Source organism: Phalacrocorax carbo, chromosome 2 (assembly GCF_963921805.1).
Source record: "Phalacrocorax carbo chromosome 2, bPhaCar2.1, whole genome shotgun sequence".
Lineage (NCBI taxonomy): Eukaryota > Metazoa > Chordata > Aves > Suliformes > Phalacrocoracidae > Phalacrocorax > Phalacrocorax carbo.
The window spans coordinates 52,037,246-52,056,195 of record NC_087514.1 but is presented as its reverse complement, the minus strand read 5'-3'; the positions used below and the strand labels follow the sequence as shown (position 1 = coordinate 52,056,195).

The 18,950-nt window shown below is 43.4% G+C and overlaps 1 protein-coding gene across 2 annotated transcripts in view; it reads left to right on the top strand.

The window, feature by feature from the left end:
- Positions 1-18,950, top strand: part of CABLES1 (Cdk5 and Abl enzyme substrate 1) — an 83,820-nt gene that overhangs the window by 32,881 nt on the left and 31,989 nt on the right. Inside the window, exons 2-4 of one of the 2 annotated variants that reach the window (XM_064442863.1) lie at positions 6,481-6,552; positions 8,821-8,913; positions 15,852-15,929. In XM_064442863.1, the coding sequence (XP_064298933.1) occupies positions 6,481-6,552; positions 8,821-8,913; positions 15,852-15,929 (243 nt within the window). The remainder of the gene's footprint in view (positions 1-6,480; positions 6,553-8,820; positions 8,914-15,851; positions 15,930-18,950) is intronic. The other variant, XM_064442864.1, reaches the window with a different exon arrangement.

Genomic DNA, 18,950 nt, shown 5'->3' with positions numbered 1-18,950 from the left:
TAGGGAGGAGAATGGTAAATGAACCTTATTCAAAACTCAGGCTTGCTTGGAAGATACATTTGTGGCCACCATGTGCTGAAGGAACTAGAATACTGAACAGCCAGGGTTTCTTGTGGACTATAGACCAGAACTGTGTTTATATATATATATACACATACATACTTGTAATATATAATATATATATTTACTTCTAATCTCTTTTTTTTTCACCATTCTAGCACCTAGAAGACTGATCATAGATCTCATTGAATACTGTCCTGGTTTCCCTTTTACTGTTCAAGCCATTTTGGTGCTGGCATGAACAATAGAAAGCACAATGCAAAAACAACCCTAGGGTTGCTGTTCCTGGAGAGGTAGGATGGAGGTGGTGCTCTGCCTTGTTTGGCCTTTGAGAGCTGCATGTCCAGAGCATGTTTTGGTAACTCCCTAGGGAGCATTTGCAAAGGACTAGGTTGGCTTTTGGGAAACAGTAGGTTGGCTTTTGGGCAAGAGCTCCTCTTTGAGTCTGGACCTGGCGCCTTTCAGAGGGTTGAGTGGATGGCAGGGGGAAATCCTCCACTTACACTTCTAGGCAGGCTCTGAGTTATCCTTACAGGTATCCTGATCTCATTCCCCATCACTGCAAGTATTATGATTACTTTCTTTCCACTCCCCTTGTGTACCTATCTAGGGTAGTCTTCCTGTGCGTAGGATATATCTTTTGTGATGAAGGCACAGTGAAAATAAGGAATTCAGCATTTTCCATGTTCCAAGCAGTCTTGTGCTTTTTTGATGCTCCCAAGCCACAATATTAGAAACGCAGTTGTGACCAGGAGGTAATAGCGCTGATGTTTCTGCCTCATGGCTCCTGTTTATGCACGGTCATTTTCCGCAGCCACCTGAAGGGAGAGGTGACCCAGTGGGCATGTGAACTACCAACAGCCTTCAGCTGCTGAAATGTCTTTGCCCTCCAAAGTTCTCCCATCAGAGTTAACATAGTTGGCAGATGTTCAGATGATAAGCACTTGCGTGTCTCGTCAGCACTGCACCTCTGAAGGGATTCCGTTATCCTATGCAAAGTGGAGAAGCTTGTCCTGAGGGATGGTTTTGTTCTGGGAGCCAGAGGCACCCATGCTACAGGCTTCAGCTGTTGTAGGTTTGTAATCTTAACAAGCAGGGGGAATCTACACCCACAACTTTCACAAAAATTAGTCGTATTTAAAATGCAGCTTTTTCCTCCTGGTTTGTAGCTGTGCTAGAAAGTCATTACACATGGATTTATTTTTCCTTATCTCTTGGATTATCATCAGCTTTCTTCCTTCCTGTATGAATTTATCCAGTGCTCTGACTGCAGCTCCATTTTTTTTATCACCTCCTGTCTATGGGGCTTAAGATTTTGTATGTTTAACATAACTGACCTGAGTATTTTGCAGCAATTGAAAGTGACAATAATTTTCCACCAATTGATGGGATGGTTATAGTGAATTTTTTGCAGCCTACACACTTTGGTGTTTTGTTACAGACCTGCTTTATTTTGTTTGTCCTTCTATTATTTTTTTTTTCTCCTTGTATCTTATTCATCAGGTCATCTCCAGGCATGTATAGGAAAAGAAGGTTATCGGAAGTAGTCAACATGGATTCACCAAGGGGAGATTGTGCTTGACCAACCTGATAGCCTTCTATGATGGCATGACTGGCTGGGTAGATGGAGGGAGAGCAGTGGATGTTGTTTACTTCAACTTCAGCAAGGCTTTTGACACTGTCTCCCATAACGTCCTCATGGACAAGCTTAGGAAGTGTGGCTTAGATGAGAGGACAGTGAGGTGGATAGATAACTGGCTGAACAGCAGAGCTCAGAGGGTCGTGATCAATGGCGCAGTGACTAGTTGGAGGCCCGTAACTAGTGGTATTCCCCAGGGGTCGGTGCTGGGTCCAGTCTTGGTCAACATATTAAACAATGACCTGGACGAAGAAACAGGATGTACCCTCAGCAAGTTTGCTGATGGTACGAAACTGGGAGGAGTGGCTGATACACCAGAAGGCGGTGCTGCCATTCAGCGAGACCTGGACAGGCTGGAGACCTGGGCTGAGGGGAGCTTAATGAAATTCAGCAGGGGCAAGGATAGTGTCCTGCACCTGGGGATGAACAACCCCATACACCAGTGCAGGTTGGGGGCTGACATGCTGGAAAGCAGCTCTGCTGAGAAGGACCTGGGAGCGCTGGTGGACAGCAGGTTGACCATGAGCCAGAAATGTGCCCTTGTGGCCAAGATGACTTTGGAGAGAGGAAACGGAGACAACATTTTAGGTTTTAAGAAACTTCCACAGCGATTCATACAGCTTGTCAAAGATAAATCCAATATGCAAACAGGATTATGAATATCTTAGAAAACAGCCGTTTAAAATACCAGGGCATCACATGTCTCTTTAGTCTCTTTCTTTGGACTGGGCTTGGAATTTGATTGTAGGGTATTGGTGATTTCTGGACTCATGAAACAGGGGCACAGGGAACAGGGAGGAAACAGAAAAAAATATTTTAGGTGTTAAGGGAAAGTTGTATTATATGATTTTAAAACAAGAAAAAAAATCTGTAAGTTGCCTGGAACTATGGGGAACAATGTCCTACATGGCCTTATTGATACAAATAGGAGGTTGTCATCTTCCCAGAGCTGAACTGCTTTCTTCTGTGTGCATGGGGGCACAGGGAGAGAGTGGTGTGTGTTCGGTATACCTAGGATGTGGTAGTCAAACTATGGGGAATTTTTTTAAGGCTTTCCAAGAACTAGGAGAAATTGACATTTTTACTGAAACATCTTTTATTTTGTTATCAAGGGAAATTGTATTTTAGTGTGTGTTAGCTGGCTGACGTTTACTCTCCACAAGTTTTAAAGCATTTTATATTAAAAATGCACCTGTCTAGAGATTTATCCCAGGGCCTGGGTCCTGTATGAGTCACACAGTGCTTTTTTTGTTTTGGTCTGTGTATAGGTACTTTTCCTTAACAACAGAAGGATTTTCCCATAATTATTATTGAAATAGAACATTTTTTTCCTATAAGATAGGTATCAACACAGCTTTACATCAGAATGATGGTGATTTGTGATATAAACCAGTTTGGGTTATTACAGTGCAAGTGTCTACATAAACCAGCTGCTATAGCACATTAATCAATTTTTGAAAAATAACCCTTTCAGAAGTTGTATAGACAAGCCCCAACTGCCTGCCTGAAGATGATAAATTAATTTAAATATTAAACAGCAGTTGAGGCGATTAATTTTTAATGAAGACAATGGAAAACTGGTTTTGCTTGTATTCCCTAGAACACCCTTTCAAAAGCTTTGCTTTTCTAAAATTGTTTTTTTTCCTATGTGTGTGATACAGGATGTGACTTGGTTCACAGCAGGCAGGTTCATTAATTGGCATTTCTGGTATAATATCCAGCTGTGGAAAGCTTATAAAATATTGGTATTTAGGTCATCTTAATTAGGCCTTGAAATAAAGATTTAAGATAAAGTGGAATAATTGCATGTACTTCATTGCAGCAGAGCTTCTTCAGTGAAAAGAGGGTACAACTCCTGGGCAGCATGAACTGATTTCAGCAGAGTTGCTGTAAATCCACCTCAACGGTGCTCCTGTGATTGTGCAGGGAGCTGAACCGATTAAAACTGATGATTATGGGGAGAGGTGAAAGATGTGGCAGTTTTCAGCTGGGTTAGGTGCTGGACTGGATATACTTGCTCTTACTGCTACCAATGCCAGCACAGGGAGGGTATTGGAGTGGGGCAGCCCCCATTTATATCACTGCAGGCTTCTGTGTGACCCATGCTTCTTCACTGCTGATGATTTGGGGGTGGTGGTGGGGGTGGTGTTACCTGCTTTCTTCCTTCTTTCCTTCCTGGATGAATTTATCCAGAGTTCACACTAGTTGAGAGGGAGCTTAGGTAATAGTGCTTCTCTCCCAAGCCTGGGTGAACAAAGAGCTTCCCCCACTCCTTTGAGCAGACTCACTTAGGTCCCCCCAATACTGCAGAATCACTACTGGTGAAAATCAGTGTGGGCTTTTTTGTGCCGAGAGGGGTGGCAGCTATTTCCATCCAGCCTATGTTGCATTCGAGGTTAACAAGCAAAAACCATCCAGCAGCATCCCTGGTGCTGGGTTTAAGAAGTTGCAACCAGCAAGGGAAGCGAGAGGAATCTGAACAGTCAGCAGGCAACTGGATGACCAGTGTTTAAAGCTGCCCTCGAGCTGGTGAAATGCAGTTTCCTGTATTTTTGCCAATCTTAATAACAGATGCAAATGTAGGATCTTCAAACCCTTCTCCTCCAAGCCGTTGGCAATGAAGTTGAGGATAGCGCATAACTTTGGGCGAGGAGAGGCTTGGAGGAGGGTTGCAGTGGCGACTGGAATATGCACCTGGTGTTGTAAAAGCACCTTACAGCTCCTAACAGGCATCTAGGGGAAATACTGTGTGACTAGTTTGATAAAATTAGTCCAAAGAAGGTGGCAAGGTTGTACTGTTGTTTGTCTGTCTTTGACTAACAACACGCAAAATATGCTTTTGGCACTGTAACACCACAAGATGGGAGGGTGCCATCATTTAACTGTGTTATTAAGCTAATGACACATAAAGAGGTATTAAAAAGCAACAGCTATCATCTGCTACACCATGCTGGTAGTTGAAGCCTCCAACTTTTGTTTATGTACCAATGTAACTGAAAATCGAGGGGGAGCTCCTCCTGATCTGAATTTCTCCCTGTAAGAGCACCTCTGTGTTCTCTGACTGTGAATGACGCCAAGGGAGCACCTGTGGGTGCAGGAGCCAGGTGTTTGGTCTCTTCTTCCTTGTCTCTGCCAGCAAGTTTAGTACATCCTGAAATGCAGACTTTGATTTTTTTAACATTTTGAAGGTGTATTGTATCTTGCACCAGATCTTCTAAAGTTCTAGTTTAGACAAAGCCTGAGTGGATTTTGGTTTGCATATTTTCCTAAGAGGATTATGCTTCACACTTAGTTGCTCTATAAATTGTTTGAGGGCTTTTTTTATGATTTTCTAAGTACACGAAAAGCCGCATATGCATTCAAACTGTCCTGAAATGTGTTGTCTGGGGGTTAGTGATAGAAATCTGGTGTTTGAACTAGTAGTAAACTGAATCACTGAACCTCAGGGTTATTTTGAGCTGAAAAACATTTTGGTAATCAGATTTGCAGCACGGCTGCAGGAACAGTTGTAGCAGTACAACTGGAGGGGCTAGCAAATTGCAAGGAGGATTAGAAACTGCTTACACTGGCATCAGAGAAAACAATTTATTCTGAAAATACAGCCCAGGAATAAATTAGTGAGTACCCTTCCAAGCATGTGGGTGCTCAGAACACATCGAGATTCTGGAAACTTTTTACTTGCAGTCAGGGGAGTAAGGTGGCTTGGTGGGGAAAAAATAGTGGTAGCCTATGAGGACTTATATAATTTAACTTCATACTCATAAAATCACTGGCGAGGGAGGTACTGTGCACCTCAGCAACGTTCCCTAGGAGTGACGGGCGCTGGCACTCCTCATGTTTGCTGGGTGCTGTGGCACAGCGCCTTCGTTCCACTGGCTGTCGCAGCTGCTTGACACCCACTGACGGGTTCATTTTGATGATTGCCAGCTTAATTTTTCATCATTGCCTGTGGGTGGGCTGTCTCTCATACATTTGGTTTTTTGTATTTACGGTGTTTTTTTGGAGGGCTGGGTGCAGCTCATTGGTTTGGGGTGTTTGGAGGTTGTGAAGCAGCAATTGCTGCTAAAACCAAGCCTGTACCCGGGCTTCTTCCCTGCCTTCTAGAACAGTCAGAAAACTTGAAATGTTAAGATTTTCTTATTTCAATTCACTGAAGGTGGAGGAGGGTTTAAAGAAGACTGGTTTAAAACAGGATTAAACTCATCTGTGCTGCTCAGAGGGATGGCCAGAGCTCCCTTTTAAACTGCTGGTTTGTGCCCAGTGTTGCTGGCTCCATTATCTTTCATCTCTTTTCAGTCACTCCTCACAGGAGTGATGAGATGGACGTCACTGAGAAACGAGTGGCATTTATTTTGGTAAAAAGGGCAAGGGACATGTCTCCTGTGGCAGTGTGAATGACAAGCAGTCTCTGTAGATCTTTGTCTGCATTATTTTATCAAAGAACTATACTTGTAGCATTGCAAGCTATACCACAGCAAATGTGGGACTGGTGTTAGGTGGGTGTTAAACCCTTGAAGGAAGGAAAACCTGAAAGCATAAACTAAGGAGGAGCTGTTGGGAAGTTTCAACTTCTGTTTTGTTATAGAAGCTTGTGTGGAGTAAGTTTGCTTCTGGTTGGGATCAAAATGATTTAGTAAGGTAAGCAGAACAGAACAAAACTGATTAATATCTAAAGGTATGGCTTGGCTAGTGGTTTGTGAGCTTTGCTAAATAACAGCTCTGGAAACTTGTCTCATGCCCTCTAACCCAAGGTGGTCTTTTGTGTTGTGTTTTCTCTGCAGACGTCGGCTGATCTCCCAGCGGTCTTCTCTGGAGACTCTGGAGGACATCGAGGAAAATGCCCCACTGCGGAGGTCATTTTATTTACTGTCTCTCTGGTTACTTGTCTGCAAGGCATGTGCATGGACAGACTTGCTGTCCCTGCTTATGTTGGAAAGTAGCTGGGTGTTCATGTTAAGATATTCCTCATAGGGGGTAAAAGGAAACCTCACGCACCCTGCAAGGCGGTAGGTGACATGAATTATGCATTCCCTGGCTTTAGGTTATTAAATAAAAAGTATTTAAATAAAATGTCAGAAAATAAAAAATCAGATTTCATTAATAGAGAAGTTTAATTGTCACTATCAGGAATGACTAGCCTCTAACACAGTACTTTTCAAAAGTAAGTACAGCTGCTTTAATGAAGTAAGGTTTTGAAGGCTATTATTTTTAGTATTCTCATTTTTTATGAACTTTTATAATTTGTTCTCTCAGCACACGCGATCTTATTTCAGTAATCAGTGTTACTGTCTTTCTGTGTTGGCTGGTAGGTTTGTGACTGCTACCTCACTCATAAATCTGCCCCCATCCGTGTTATATCAGCAGCTTCAGTGTGGTTTTATTTCTGCATCCAGGAGGCCACAGCTTCCCTGGGGACTGCAGTAATTAGTCACTAGGCAATCCTCTGGGGTGATGGAAAATGGAGCAACTCCTTAACAGTTCAGAAATGGGCTGATCAGTAATCTGACCAGTGCGTGGTATGCTTCCAGGTTAGCTGTTCAGCAAGGTGGCATCTTGATTTTGAATATCTCTTTATCTTGGGACGTGTAATTCAGCTGGTTTATATTGATGTTTACCCTATAGCCTTCATTATCCACATGCAGATTGGCTGTCTCTCCCCACCTCAGAGCAACAACTTAATAGCAGAAGCTGTACCAACTGGCATACTACCAAGGCTTGATTATTTTTACCAAGTTTACTGTTGAATGCTTACCAGCACGTTATGAAGCATTCTCATAAATGATTCAAACATGTATAATTGGCAAAAGATATAAACAAAGGATGGTTTGTGATGCAGTATTTTTACTTGCTAATTCGCAGAATTGGTGGTAGAACCTCTCTTGGTGGTATTTTCCCGTGGAGAAGCTAACAAGGCTAACTGTGACCTGAGAGTGAGGGAATCTCAAGGATTTTACTAACAGGAGGAAGGCAGAAATGGCAAAGCGATGGGGTCCCCCCCCTCGTGGTGTGCCCATGCCACGTGATGGCATTTGGGTACAGCAACAGGGACTGGCAGAGTCCATGGTGGCTTGGGACCAGTGGTCTGTGGTTTCAGTCCAACAAAAGGACCTCTTGGGGCTGGGAAGCTGGGAAGCGTAGGAGAGGATGGGAAAAATAGGTTAGAGAGGCTCAATGCAGAGTGGCTGTGCTGGTCCTGGGTGCCGGTGGAGGATGCTTGTCCTTTAGCTCCCACAGAGAACACAGCGGCTGCAGTGCAGCAGCCCTGGCTGCGCAGCGAGCACAGGAGTTATCTCCGGTGCCTGCACGCCGTGCCTTGCAACAAAACAGCACTGAGGTGAAACAGAGAAAGCTTTCACATGCATTGTGGTTTCAGCTGATTAAAAAGAGCAAAGCTGGAAGGGGGAGCAATATTGTGGTTTGTCTCATCTCTCCTCCCTCTGGCAATTTCTTTCTATAGCCACAATGTAAAAAGCGCGTTCAGATGTAAAATAGATTTAAGGATTAATGTTTTGGAGAATGGTTGGGTTTTTTTTCCCCTAAGGTAACTTATTTTAGTTTCAGTTGTTTTGTATGCTGTCAGGAATGTGAAAAGTAATATTTAGAGTTAAAAGCAAATAGGAATTATCCTTGCAAATGAGAGATTTTAAATCTTTCTAAAGTTAAAACAAGAAAGAACTTTCCTCAGTAGCTCCTTTATTAATAGCTGAGGAGGATACAAAAGGGTGGGTGTTGGTATGAGGGGCAAAATCACATATTTAGCAGGTCTTAGTTTGTTGTGTTTTTTTTTTTAATTTTCTTTTTCCTCTGCAAGTTTGGGCTAAGCTGTCACAGCAGATTACAGGAAGTTTTATTTTGCTGAGATTTTTAAATTTTTGTGTGTGTGTGTGTGTGTGTGTGAAGGGAGGGCTGGTGGTGCCTTTTTTCGGGGCGGGGAGGGGGTTTGAGCTGTTGCATTTCCAGGCTTATTGTCTTTATTGTTCTTGCTGATTCCCAACACAGGGTGACTTGAATCATTTGTCTCGTCTTTCCTTCCTGCCTTTGTGTAGACTTGTTGGCCGTACAGCAGTGAACTGAGTACTTCAAATTTTTTCTCTGCCCCCGCCCCCCAATTTATTTTTCAGATGTCGGACACTCTCAGGATCACCCAGACCAAAGAACTTTAAGAAGGTTCATTTTATCAAGAACATGCGGCAGCATGATACCAGAAATGGCAGGTACTGTGCATCCAAAAGGCTGCTTCTGCAAAGGGAATCCATGGGGCGTGGGGGAAAGGGCAGGGTCAGCATCCCCGTGCAAGAGCGCAGCATGCCGTTGCTGCTTACCACATACCGTGTACGTAGTAATGGCCTTTAAAATAGACTGTGAAGGTGCAGGCTGCAATGCACACTCCTTACTTGGGTGAAGTGCGAGTCAATGGAAGTGCTAGGCCATGGATTTTTAAGACCTGTGTCTCCATAATACAAATAACTTGCGTAAAATGAAAATCAGAGTAAACTAGGCATAATCTGGTTGCATTTCCTACAGGGTAGCGCCAAGTGCTAAGCGTGAGAGGGGCTCATGGCCGAAACAAGTGTAGCGATGGCTGAATGGCAATTCAATGTCTGTTAGTGGGTGTAAGGGTAGGCATCAAGCTAGCTGGGTTGTCAGGGCTGCCTGTGGTGGGAGGCTTCCCAGACAAGTGATTCAAGAAAACAGCTTCAGGGAAAGGTATTAAGGTTATCCTGAGTCTTTCAAGGTCAATTATAAACATGATGGATGCCGATCGCACCGTTGTATCCTCCCGGATGCAAAGTGCTGGTTGGTAAACACGCAGCTGGGGATGGTTGTGTCAAGGTGAGGAGCAGGATCCTTGTTTTCAGGGCAGATGCAGACAGAGGGGTTCCCGGGGGATGTGTGAGGGGTGCAGCGGCAGCCACGGCACACCCCAGGCTGGGGCGTGCACTGCCCGGATTGCAGCCATAGGCACCGGTGGGACCTATACAGCAGTGGTCGGCAGGGTCTTCCCTTACTGCAAAGGCATGATGCCTGTCGAGGTGTTCCTGTCAGCAAAATAGGTTCTTTATTGCTGCATCATCCAGCTCAGAAGTGAAACTAGCTGCTCCTTGCTTATAAAGAAGACACCTGCCCTCTCTGTTTGTTTCCCCAAGGCAATTTCCCCACATGCCTCATGATTTTGTTTTTGTCCTTCCAAACTTGAATAGGTTTTAAATAGGCTACCTGAACAGGTGGCATATAGACTAAACCATCCCACTGAGAGCTGACCCTTGCACATACCTGTTCTCATACAAATGCTGTGGGCGAAAACCACGTACGTTTCTGCAGACCAATTTGTGCACATAGCTTGTGGTTTCCATTAAACGTGGAATCAGGTCAACAGAAATTCTGACATTACATTAAACCACAGGTTTTATGAATTGGATTCTGGTGGGTGTTACTTGGCTCGAGCACAATTTTCCTTGCCTTTATTCTCACGCATACAATTAAATGAAGTGAAAGGTAGTAATCAGCATTAATATTGCAGAAGGTGGCTCTGAGAGATGACAGCTTTTTAGAAACAGCTTTTGTAGCAAACAGACGCATGCAGAACTGTTGACTTAACGATTGTCTGACTAGCAGCTGATTATTGTCTTTACGACAAATACATGTGGAATCAAACACTGAAAAGCAGCCCTCTAATTGTAGTCTGTTTTGTACATAAATATGTGTACGCTCTGGGAATTTCTTATAGCAAAAAATACTTATTCATAAAGTATTGTGCAGATTCCACAGAGAATGAGTAATTTCTGAGATGCATATATAAAATACACCCATAAACTTGGTAGAAATATTACCTGCAAAAAAATGAATGAATATTTGATTCGTGAACTCCTTTCTTCATCTGTTGCAAAAAAAGTATTTGCAGGATATATCCTAGCATTTTATCTTAGTTTATATGTCAGTCGTTACATCTGATAATATAACTGGATATTTTTCTTCCTAAGAAAACAGTGAATAAGCTTCTGTTATTCAACGGGCTTCTTATCTTTATCAGCAGACACAGTTTTCCAGAATATTTCCATAATCATAATCAAGATCCCTTTATCTAGAACACAGATGCAATAAGATGCACAGTTTTGAAAATGCTTTTTGTCCTATGGACAAAGAACCACAGCAATATTAGCTAAAAATAAAACGCAAAGTCAACACTAAGGCCAGCTCAGTCTAGCAGTGAGTAATCTGAGCGCATAACCCTGTTTTTCCAAGGGGTCTGAATGTTGTTGCAGTTACTGAAGTTAATAGGCATTCTGGTTGAAAAGGACCTCTGGAAGTTCAGGTGGATCTGCTTTATGTGTTCATCATAAAATCACAGAGTTTCTGAGTAGCTTAAGACCTTTAAAGCTGGTGTCTTCCCCAGATCCTTGTGACATGGAGGAGCACAGGTATTGCAATGGAGATCCCTCCTGAGGCTCCTTCCTGTTCCCGGGACCTCATCCCAGGCGGCTTTTGCATAGTTGTGCAGGATGCAGGTGCTGAGCTGGGCTGGAGTCAAGCTCTCTGAGCTCTCTTTGAAACCCCTGACCCTTCTGTGTCAGCCTTTCACTTAACTTGAGCAACCCATCTTTGAAAAGATCTACGCAGAATATATTTTTGAGTGGTGAATTTGATAGCTGAGCTTTAAAATAGCTAGCACTTTCAGTAATTGTTTCACTGGCTTGTGACTGTGACTGTCACAGCAAAGAAAACTGCAGTGTGGATGATAGCTTAGGGCTGCTTTCTCTGGTAACTGCTCTTATTTGTGGCTCTTCACCTGTAAATGATGTCTGTGTCGTGTGGCACTGAGAGCACTTCCCCGCTTAGCCCTGGCACTGAGCAACGATGCTCTGGGTCCAGCCTTCAGCAGTCCAGCGGCAAGGCAGGACGAGCTGTCGTTAAAATAAGGGTTCAGCTATGTAGCACAGAGAAGAACCACCTGTATACAGACCGCAGCTTATCAGCTAGTCCTTGTAAAGCTTCCTGTTGATGGTTCTGTGCTCTGGTTAAACTGGTTTCTTCAGATTTGTAGGACATGGCTTATTGAAGTAGCTGAAAAATTTAGGTTTCCTAGATTGTATTATCAAAGCAGTCTTGTAAAATAGCACAAAATAGATTTTCCCATTAAAAGACAAAGACAGGTCAACCCTACATATAAATTAGCACAGGTAGCCACCAGCGGGTGCTTTCACCCACTTTACTTAGCAGATTTATTGGTGGTATCTTCCATATACTTCCATATACTATCTAACAGAAACAGGCCACCAAAACAGCAACCTGAGCCAGCTGAACAAACAATTCATGGTGAGAATGGGACAAGAACACTTCTAGAGTCGTCTTATATAGCAGATATAAAGCAGTAAAACAATGCTTCTCTCCCACCCCCATGCCGTTGCTTTCTCAACATTTTTTGTTAGTATACAGATCTAAGCCAAGGCCAAACACCACCCATAGGCTATGAAAGGTCTCTTTTGCTGCCCTTTTAATTGTGGAAATGCGCACACACACACTCTTAAGAGGTTGGCTGTTCACAGCACCCTCACAGTTCATAATTACTCTCAACCACCTTCCAATAGCCCCAAGTTGAACTTGAGAGACTCCAAAATGACAGCTGCTAATCAGACAGCATCCATGGTCTGTGTGTTCACCTTTGCGTGCAGGGCAGCAAAGCTCTGGTAGTCAAACATCATCAATCAGGTATGAGAAAAGAGGCGACAATGTTCTGCATGTACATGGTACATATGATGTATATCACACTGCCTGATCATAGTCTTTTGGTGTAACACAATCTAAAGAAAACAGACATTATTCTTCTTCACGTCAAGCAAATTACTGATTCTGTTGAGAGCCTTGTGCTCAGAAAGTTTTTATAGTTCCATAGCATACACCTCATTAAAGAAATTAGAAGATTAGCTTTTACAGTCTCAGACAGTTGCACGTTGTCAGAGGTCTCTTGCAAAATAATGGTTGCTCTGAACCATAGTAATTAGTACAACTTCTTGGTGAAATGTGAGAATTGGAAAGTGAAAACCTTTTCATGAAGTAATTTTCAACATGTCTAGGTGGCACAATGGCAATCAGGGCACATAGACCCACTCTGACTCAAGCTGCTTCTGATGTCGGAGATAGCTCATTCAGAGCTGCGCAGGGTCATAGACACCCTTTGTTGAGGAGTTGAAATCCAGGAAAATGCTTTTCTCCCATAAACAATAATTCAATTTTCTTGAATAGCAACAGGCTTCCACCACACCTTCTTCTCCAAAGCATACTTTGTGACAAGTTTCCGGACTTTATGCTCCAGCAAACCATTGCAGGCCCTCAGAATTTTTTTGTTTTCCATTCATATCATCAGATCTCTAAACAAAGTGCTATTTTATCCCTCTCTGATGAGCTTCTGACCACTGCCTTCCCTGCTTCTCTTCCAGTCCGGCTTCTAAGGCTGTTCTACACCAGCCCCCTCTGACAGTTCTGGAGAAGAGGTTTTGTGGCATCCTGGCAGTGGGCTCTTCTCCTGCTCTGCCCGGGAGATCTTTATGTAAGAGTGTTCCCAGGTTTATGGAAAGAGAGGCAATACTTGGGTCCCAAGGGAAAGGAGTATGAAAAAACTAGAGGCTGGGCTGGTGTTTATTTCCTTTCTGGTCCGATTCCTTCTGATACAGACAGCAATTTTTCTGTGGTAACTTCCCACTGTTGTCTCCGCTTGTGGACATGGAAGCACCAGTTTGTTTTTATTCAAGTATTAACAGTTAGATTATTTTTTGTTAGGGAGTTGTAGGGCGTTGGTGGAAGAGCCGTATTTCCAGAAGCAACCAGAGGGAGTGGGGGGAATATGCTTAGTGGGTACCGTGGTTTTCCGAATTCAGAGATGCTTTCTGATGTCAGCCTTGAAACCTGTGCCAAGTTTTATACATCAGCAAACAAGGCTTCCAGTGAACAAGCAAGTTGTTGTGAGTAGCAACCATTCAGCAATAAGCAGTGGCGAGCACAAAATGAATCATATGCGAGTTTTTTTTTGCTTGTGGATCGCCTTTCTCAAATGTGAAAAATTATTCCCCCCCGCTCTATAATGTACTGCTGCACCATGAGACCGTCTTATAGGATCTGAGATATTTATCATAGATAAGGGGTGTTACAGCATTCAGACAATGAAATCCTACTTTATCTGCTGAAGAAGGATTTCCTAATACTGTATGCATGTTTATTATTAGAAACCCTCCTTTATTAAAGGCTAAATACCACTTTGCTTTTAAACATGCTTTTAAGGAAGAAAACAGGATTGCTATAACAGAATGATCCAGGTGAAGGAAAATTGATCATTCTGCATTTTTCCAAGAATTACATGCAGCAGCTCTCTTGGGGATCTAAACCTTTTCCAAGAATGATGACTAAGCCGGTCCCTTAAGGAAATAGTATTTTAATAACAGCATAACTGGTACAGGATTTATAGGTGCATATGGTGGTTTTCAGACAGTAAAGAACAAAATAGCTTGCTAGGGTTTGTTGTCCAACTTTGACCAATGTAGAAAAAAGAATCAAAAATTTAGGTGAAATCCTCACGTATAGATCTGTTGCACACAACATGAGAAAAATCAGTGTTGGACAGCAGAGCAAGGGAAAGGTAAAACATCAGTAAATTCTAACACTAACCAGATTAGAAGATGGCACAAATTGCCATCACCATGTCTTAGAGGAATTTGAGGGGATGCAGCCTCTTGGCCAGCTGTAGAGGGAAGAAGGGTCTTTTTAGTGTATGTTGTAAAACTGTAAAATTGTTGGTGTCCTGAAGGTAATAAGGAAACAGGGCATGTTTATAAACAGTCAGGTATTGGCATTTTATATCTTGCATCTTGATCAAGCATCTCTTGGCTTCTTGCCAACCTGCATTTCCCAAAACTATAATAATGTAGCTATTGGCAGTACATGCAGTTTTATGGAAAGTGGGCCTTGACCTCAAAGTTGTTTTGATCTTACTTAATGATGTATCAGAGCTCGATACCTAAATGTAATAGTGTGGCTGTAAAACCGATAGGCTGCTCTAAGGTATTTGATTTGATGCCACACAGTGACTTTGCAAATGATGAAGAGATTTGGAGACTGGTTAAAAATACAAGGTGTTTGCTCTAAGGGTGGCCTGGACTCTCAGATAAGCTCTGTGCAGACAGATAATGTATGCTTTCATGTAGTGAAAGCTTGAGCTACCTGCCTATAAGGAATGAAGGCAAGCCATGCTTACAGGAGGGATTCAGCCCTGACAGTTAGTGACTGAGATAGACATGGCTCTGGAGGAGAAGGGGCGAGGAGCTGTGGGATCAGTCATGCCTGAATGTCAATGCAACATCTTAATGAAAGAGGGCTGATGTGATTACTGAGCGCAGAGGCTGGTGGGCTGTCAAGACTGATCTTAGAGGTAAGACTGAAAGATGTGATGTTTATGTCTGCCATCTGTGCAACTGCTGAGGGCAGCAATACTGCCCAGAGACCAAGAAGGGTAATGGGGAAAAACTGGAGAAGACTTGAGGAACCTGGAAAACAGTGAAAGGATCTGAAAGCTTATGATAATAGCAAGCTTCGACTGCATCCATGAATCAAGCTATTTCAGGAACAGGAAGCTAAAAATCAAGGGAGTTCTTTGGTTTAGCAGAGAAAGGTCATGACCAGCAGCTGGAAGTTCTTGTCCAGTAAGTGTAGACTCCAAGTCAGCCACAGAGTTGTGGTGTGCATCACAGGTGGTTGTTGGTGTGTATCACCTGGGTGGCTGCTGGATTTGTCCGTTTAGTTTCAGCCATGGTGGTGAGTTGTCAGAATAGCTCCTTGCCTCTCTGGGTGGACTCCTTTCACTAGAAAAACATCTGTCCTGGATTCCAAGTAATGTATACAAGGTAGCCTTCCTAGAAAGCATGTAGAGGGGATGGGACTCCACTACTTGTTCACTGTGTAACGTATGGCACAGGCTTCAGCACTTCTGTAAAGACTCAGTAGCGGGATACCCTACCTGTGAGATAAAAAAGAGGAGGGAGAAGTCATCCATGATGAAAGTTTTATGATTACAAATTCCTCAACGGTAACATCTGTTGCTTTACTTATTGTGGTGGGATTTTTAAATTTTAGTCTTTGATTTCTTTTATTTTCTTTTATATTTTAGAATAGTCCTTATCAGCAGCAGAAGATCCTTCTGTAGCATATTTTCAGTGCTGCCATATCGAGACTGTACCCAAGTCGGGTATGTATATTTATACATGTACTACATAGTCTCTCTGGGCCTGCATGTAGACCTGATAATGGACAATGCCATGATGGAGGCTAATGCTTTTACATATCTGCTCTGAGAAGAGATATATGCACTTGCCTTGTGGAACATTACCGGGTTAAAACTACAGCTTTCAGTCCCCCGTTTGTTTATATGTGTTGTGGTATCTTTGATTATTAAACCGGAGAAAACTACCCCCCTGAAATCAATGTTCTTGAAAAATGCACTGTTTTTATTGTTTCTTCTGACTTCACTCATTTTTGACAAAACAAGCCCTCTAGACAGCACAACTTGTATTTTATAAGCAGTCTTAGCTTTCTCATTCTCCCATGCAAACATGGTGCTGCTGTATCTAAATTTCCAGAACTACAGAGAAATATTTTAATTTAAACATAATACCTTTTTATTGTACATTTAGCCATTGGTCAGACATTCAGTCAGTGAAAAGAGATTATTTTGGCCCTAATACCATACAGGTTCTTAGCCGGTCTAAGCAATGTCCGTGGAGCTGCCTTGAATCCCTTGACTTGCTGAGACACTAGAGCTCTGATAGTAAAGTTTATTTGGATTGAAGCAGTTCTCCAAAGACTTGAGAAAGCCCTTTGCTCTGAAACTGCAGAAGTGGAAGAAACCGGATTTGGCTAGGAGACATTGTCTGGCAGGCTCTGGGGCACGGCTTGCTGGGGCGCCTTCAGAGGCACAGCGCAAGGCTGGGGTAGGCAGTGCTGATCTGCCGCAGCTCCGTGCCCCTGGGACAGAGGAGTAAAGTGTGGCTGCCACAGCCGCTTGCCAGAGAGCTGAGAGTTGTCTGTAGTTGGGATCAGCTCCGTGCCTCAGGGCACAAAATTTGGGGGAAATATTCAGTTGATACACAGAGGTCGGTTTGAAACACCCACAAATTACCTAGAGTCAAATTTATCCAGTGAATAAAGGATTAATTTGGCTTGTATTTTTCAGACGTCTGATTAATTCTGGAGAATGATTTGCCACAGGCTGCTTGTGCATCAGTAATTCAAAACAAAGGGAGATTTTTTTTAATGCACAAAGGAAAGGAGGCACCTTTGTAGAAGAGCTAACTTGCTCTCCTGTTTCTTACAGTAAATTTTTTCCCTTAATTAAACTGGGATGACACGTCAGGCAAATTCTTGACAGACCGGCAGCTTTATTTGTTCTTCTTGGGTACACTGTCGTTCATTTATGGTCATTGCCTTGTGGAAATTGCCTCTTTATTGAAAACCGAATATATTTTGAAATGCTGATGACTGGTTATACCTTCTAAATTACAGCAGTATCAAACCCAGCTGCAAACCTAAATATTATTTCAGCATGTAATGTCTTGCACCATGCTTGCACAGCAAGAAGGGTATAGGATGAGAAGGTAGCAAGTGCCAGCACAAAACAATCCAGCCCTGTTCCCTTTGCTAAAAAGCCAAGATTAAAAAAAATGCCGTCTGTCTTTCTTCCAGAGCATCAGAGGAAGAGAGGAACAATTCAGTGGCACCTCCTTCCAGGAACAGCTGGTGCAAAGAACAGATGAGGCAGTATAGCATAAACTGTAGTCACTCTGTTCAGGCTGCACTGTGTTTGCTTACTTCATTGCACATTTTGGATGTATGTTAGGAGAGGGGAGAGACACTGGTCCCCTGTTGAACTGTAGTGACAGCAGGCTTTAGCTTTGCTTTCTCTGAATCTCTGATTGCTGATGTCTGTCCCTGGGGAAGATGTCCTAACTGGTTTATGTTCTGCAAACATGACTGCATAGTTTAAGAAAACAAACAAATTGTTGCAGGGAACTTTGGGCACATCTGCAGTTAGACTGGAGTAAGCCCTGGCAGGAGTGGGGGAGCAGGGTGGGTGTGCGTGCAGGGGGGACTGTTCCATTTGGGAGGAGCACATGGTGGAGCTGCTGCTGCTTCTCCACCTCTGCTCCAACTCATGGGCACTGCAGCCAGTGAGGAAATCTCCAGGCACAGCTGTGTGTTGGGGAGGCTGCCAGCCCCTGTTACATTGTAGGCAGCACAGAAGAGCTCTACTGTATTGATGCTGGCAGCAAAACATGCTAACAGATCCACTTAAAAAACTGATCTGAAAGGCAGTTCCTGCAGACGCAGCTAAACTCTGCATACTTGGCCAGGATGGATGGGGCAGCCCCTTACCAATGAGGTGCAAGCAATGTACTCTAGGCTGTGGCCCTTGCTTGCCCACCTTCCATACTGAGGTCAAGCTACAATAGCAAGAACCCTTCCCAAGTCCCCAAACTGTGTTTTTAAGTGGTTGTCCAATTGCCAGTGGAATTCTGGAGAGTATGGGGAGGAGAGCTGTAGAAGTACATGAGAGGATGAAATTTGAACTGTCCCCTGGAATATCTTTCCCAAATCCCCCTCCTTGGCAGCTGGGCAGCTGCCGGCTCACTGGAGTGTGGCTGGCAGCAGGCTTTTGAAGGGGAATGTACTCCAGAGCATCACAGAGGCATTCAGTGAGGAATGGCAGTTTTTGCTGCCTTTGGTTTCAGAAGGCCCCTCTGGTGGTACTTGCTGGCACTGAGAAGGAAGGACACCATGTGGTGGGGGAGTTACTTTCTCTAGTTTTCTCTGCTATGCTGAAAAGAAGCGAAAAGTACAAAGCAAAGAGCGATGTGGTGGGGAGAAAAAGGTCATGAACAGAAGTAATCACTGGAATTTTCCACCCTCAGTATTTTGTCTGTACCTTGTACCCGATAGAAACCTAATGCTTTAGCTTATAATGCTTTTGTGCAAGGGAAAAGGGGAGAATTAAAACTATATTGAAAAAGGTTTTGAGATGCATTATCTCCTGCTGGATTCACTGAGAGGCAGGTAATTTCATGGATCTGGGCCATATATTCTCCTCTCTAGGCCTGACTACATTAAGATTGCCCACATCTTTGCTGGTGGCATGAAGGCAGGCACAGCTTCACCTTTTGATATGCCAGAAGGCGGTGCTGCCATTCAGCGAGACCTGGACAGGCTGGAGACC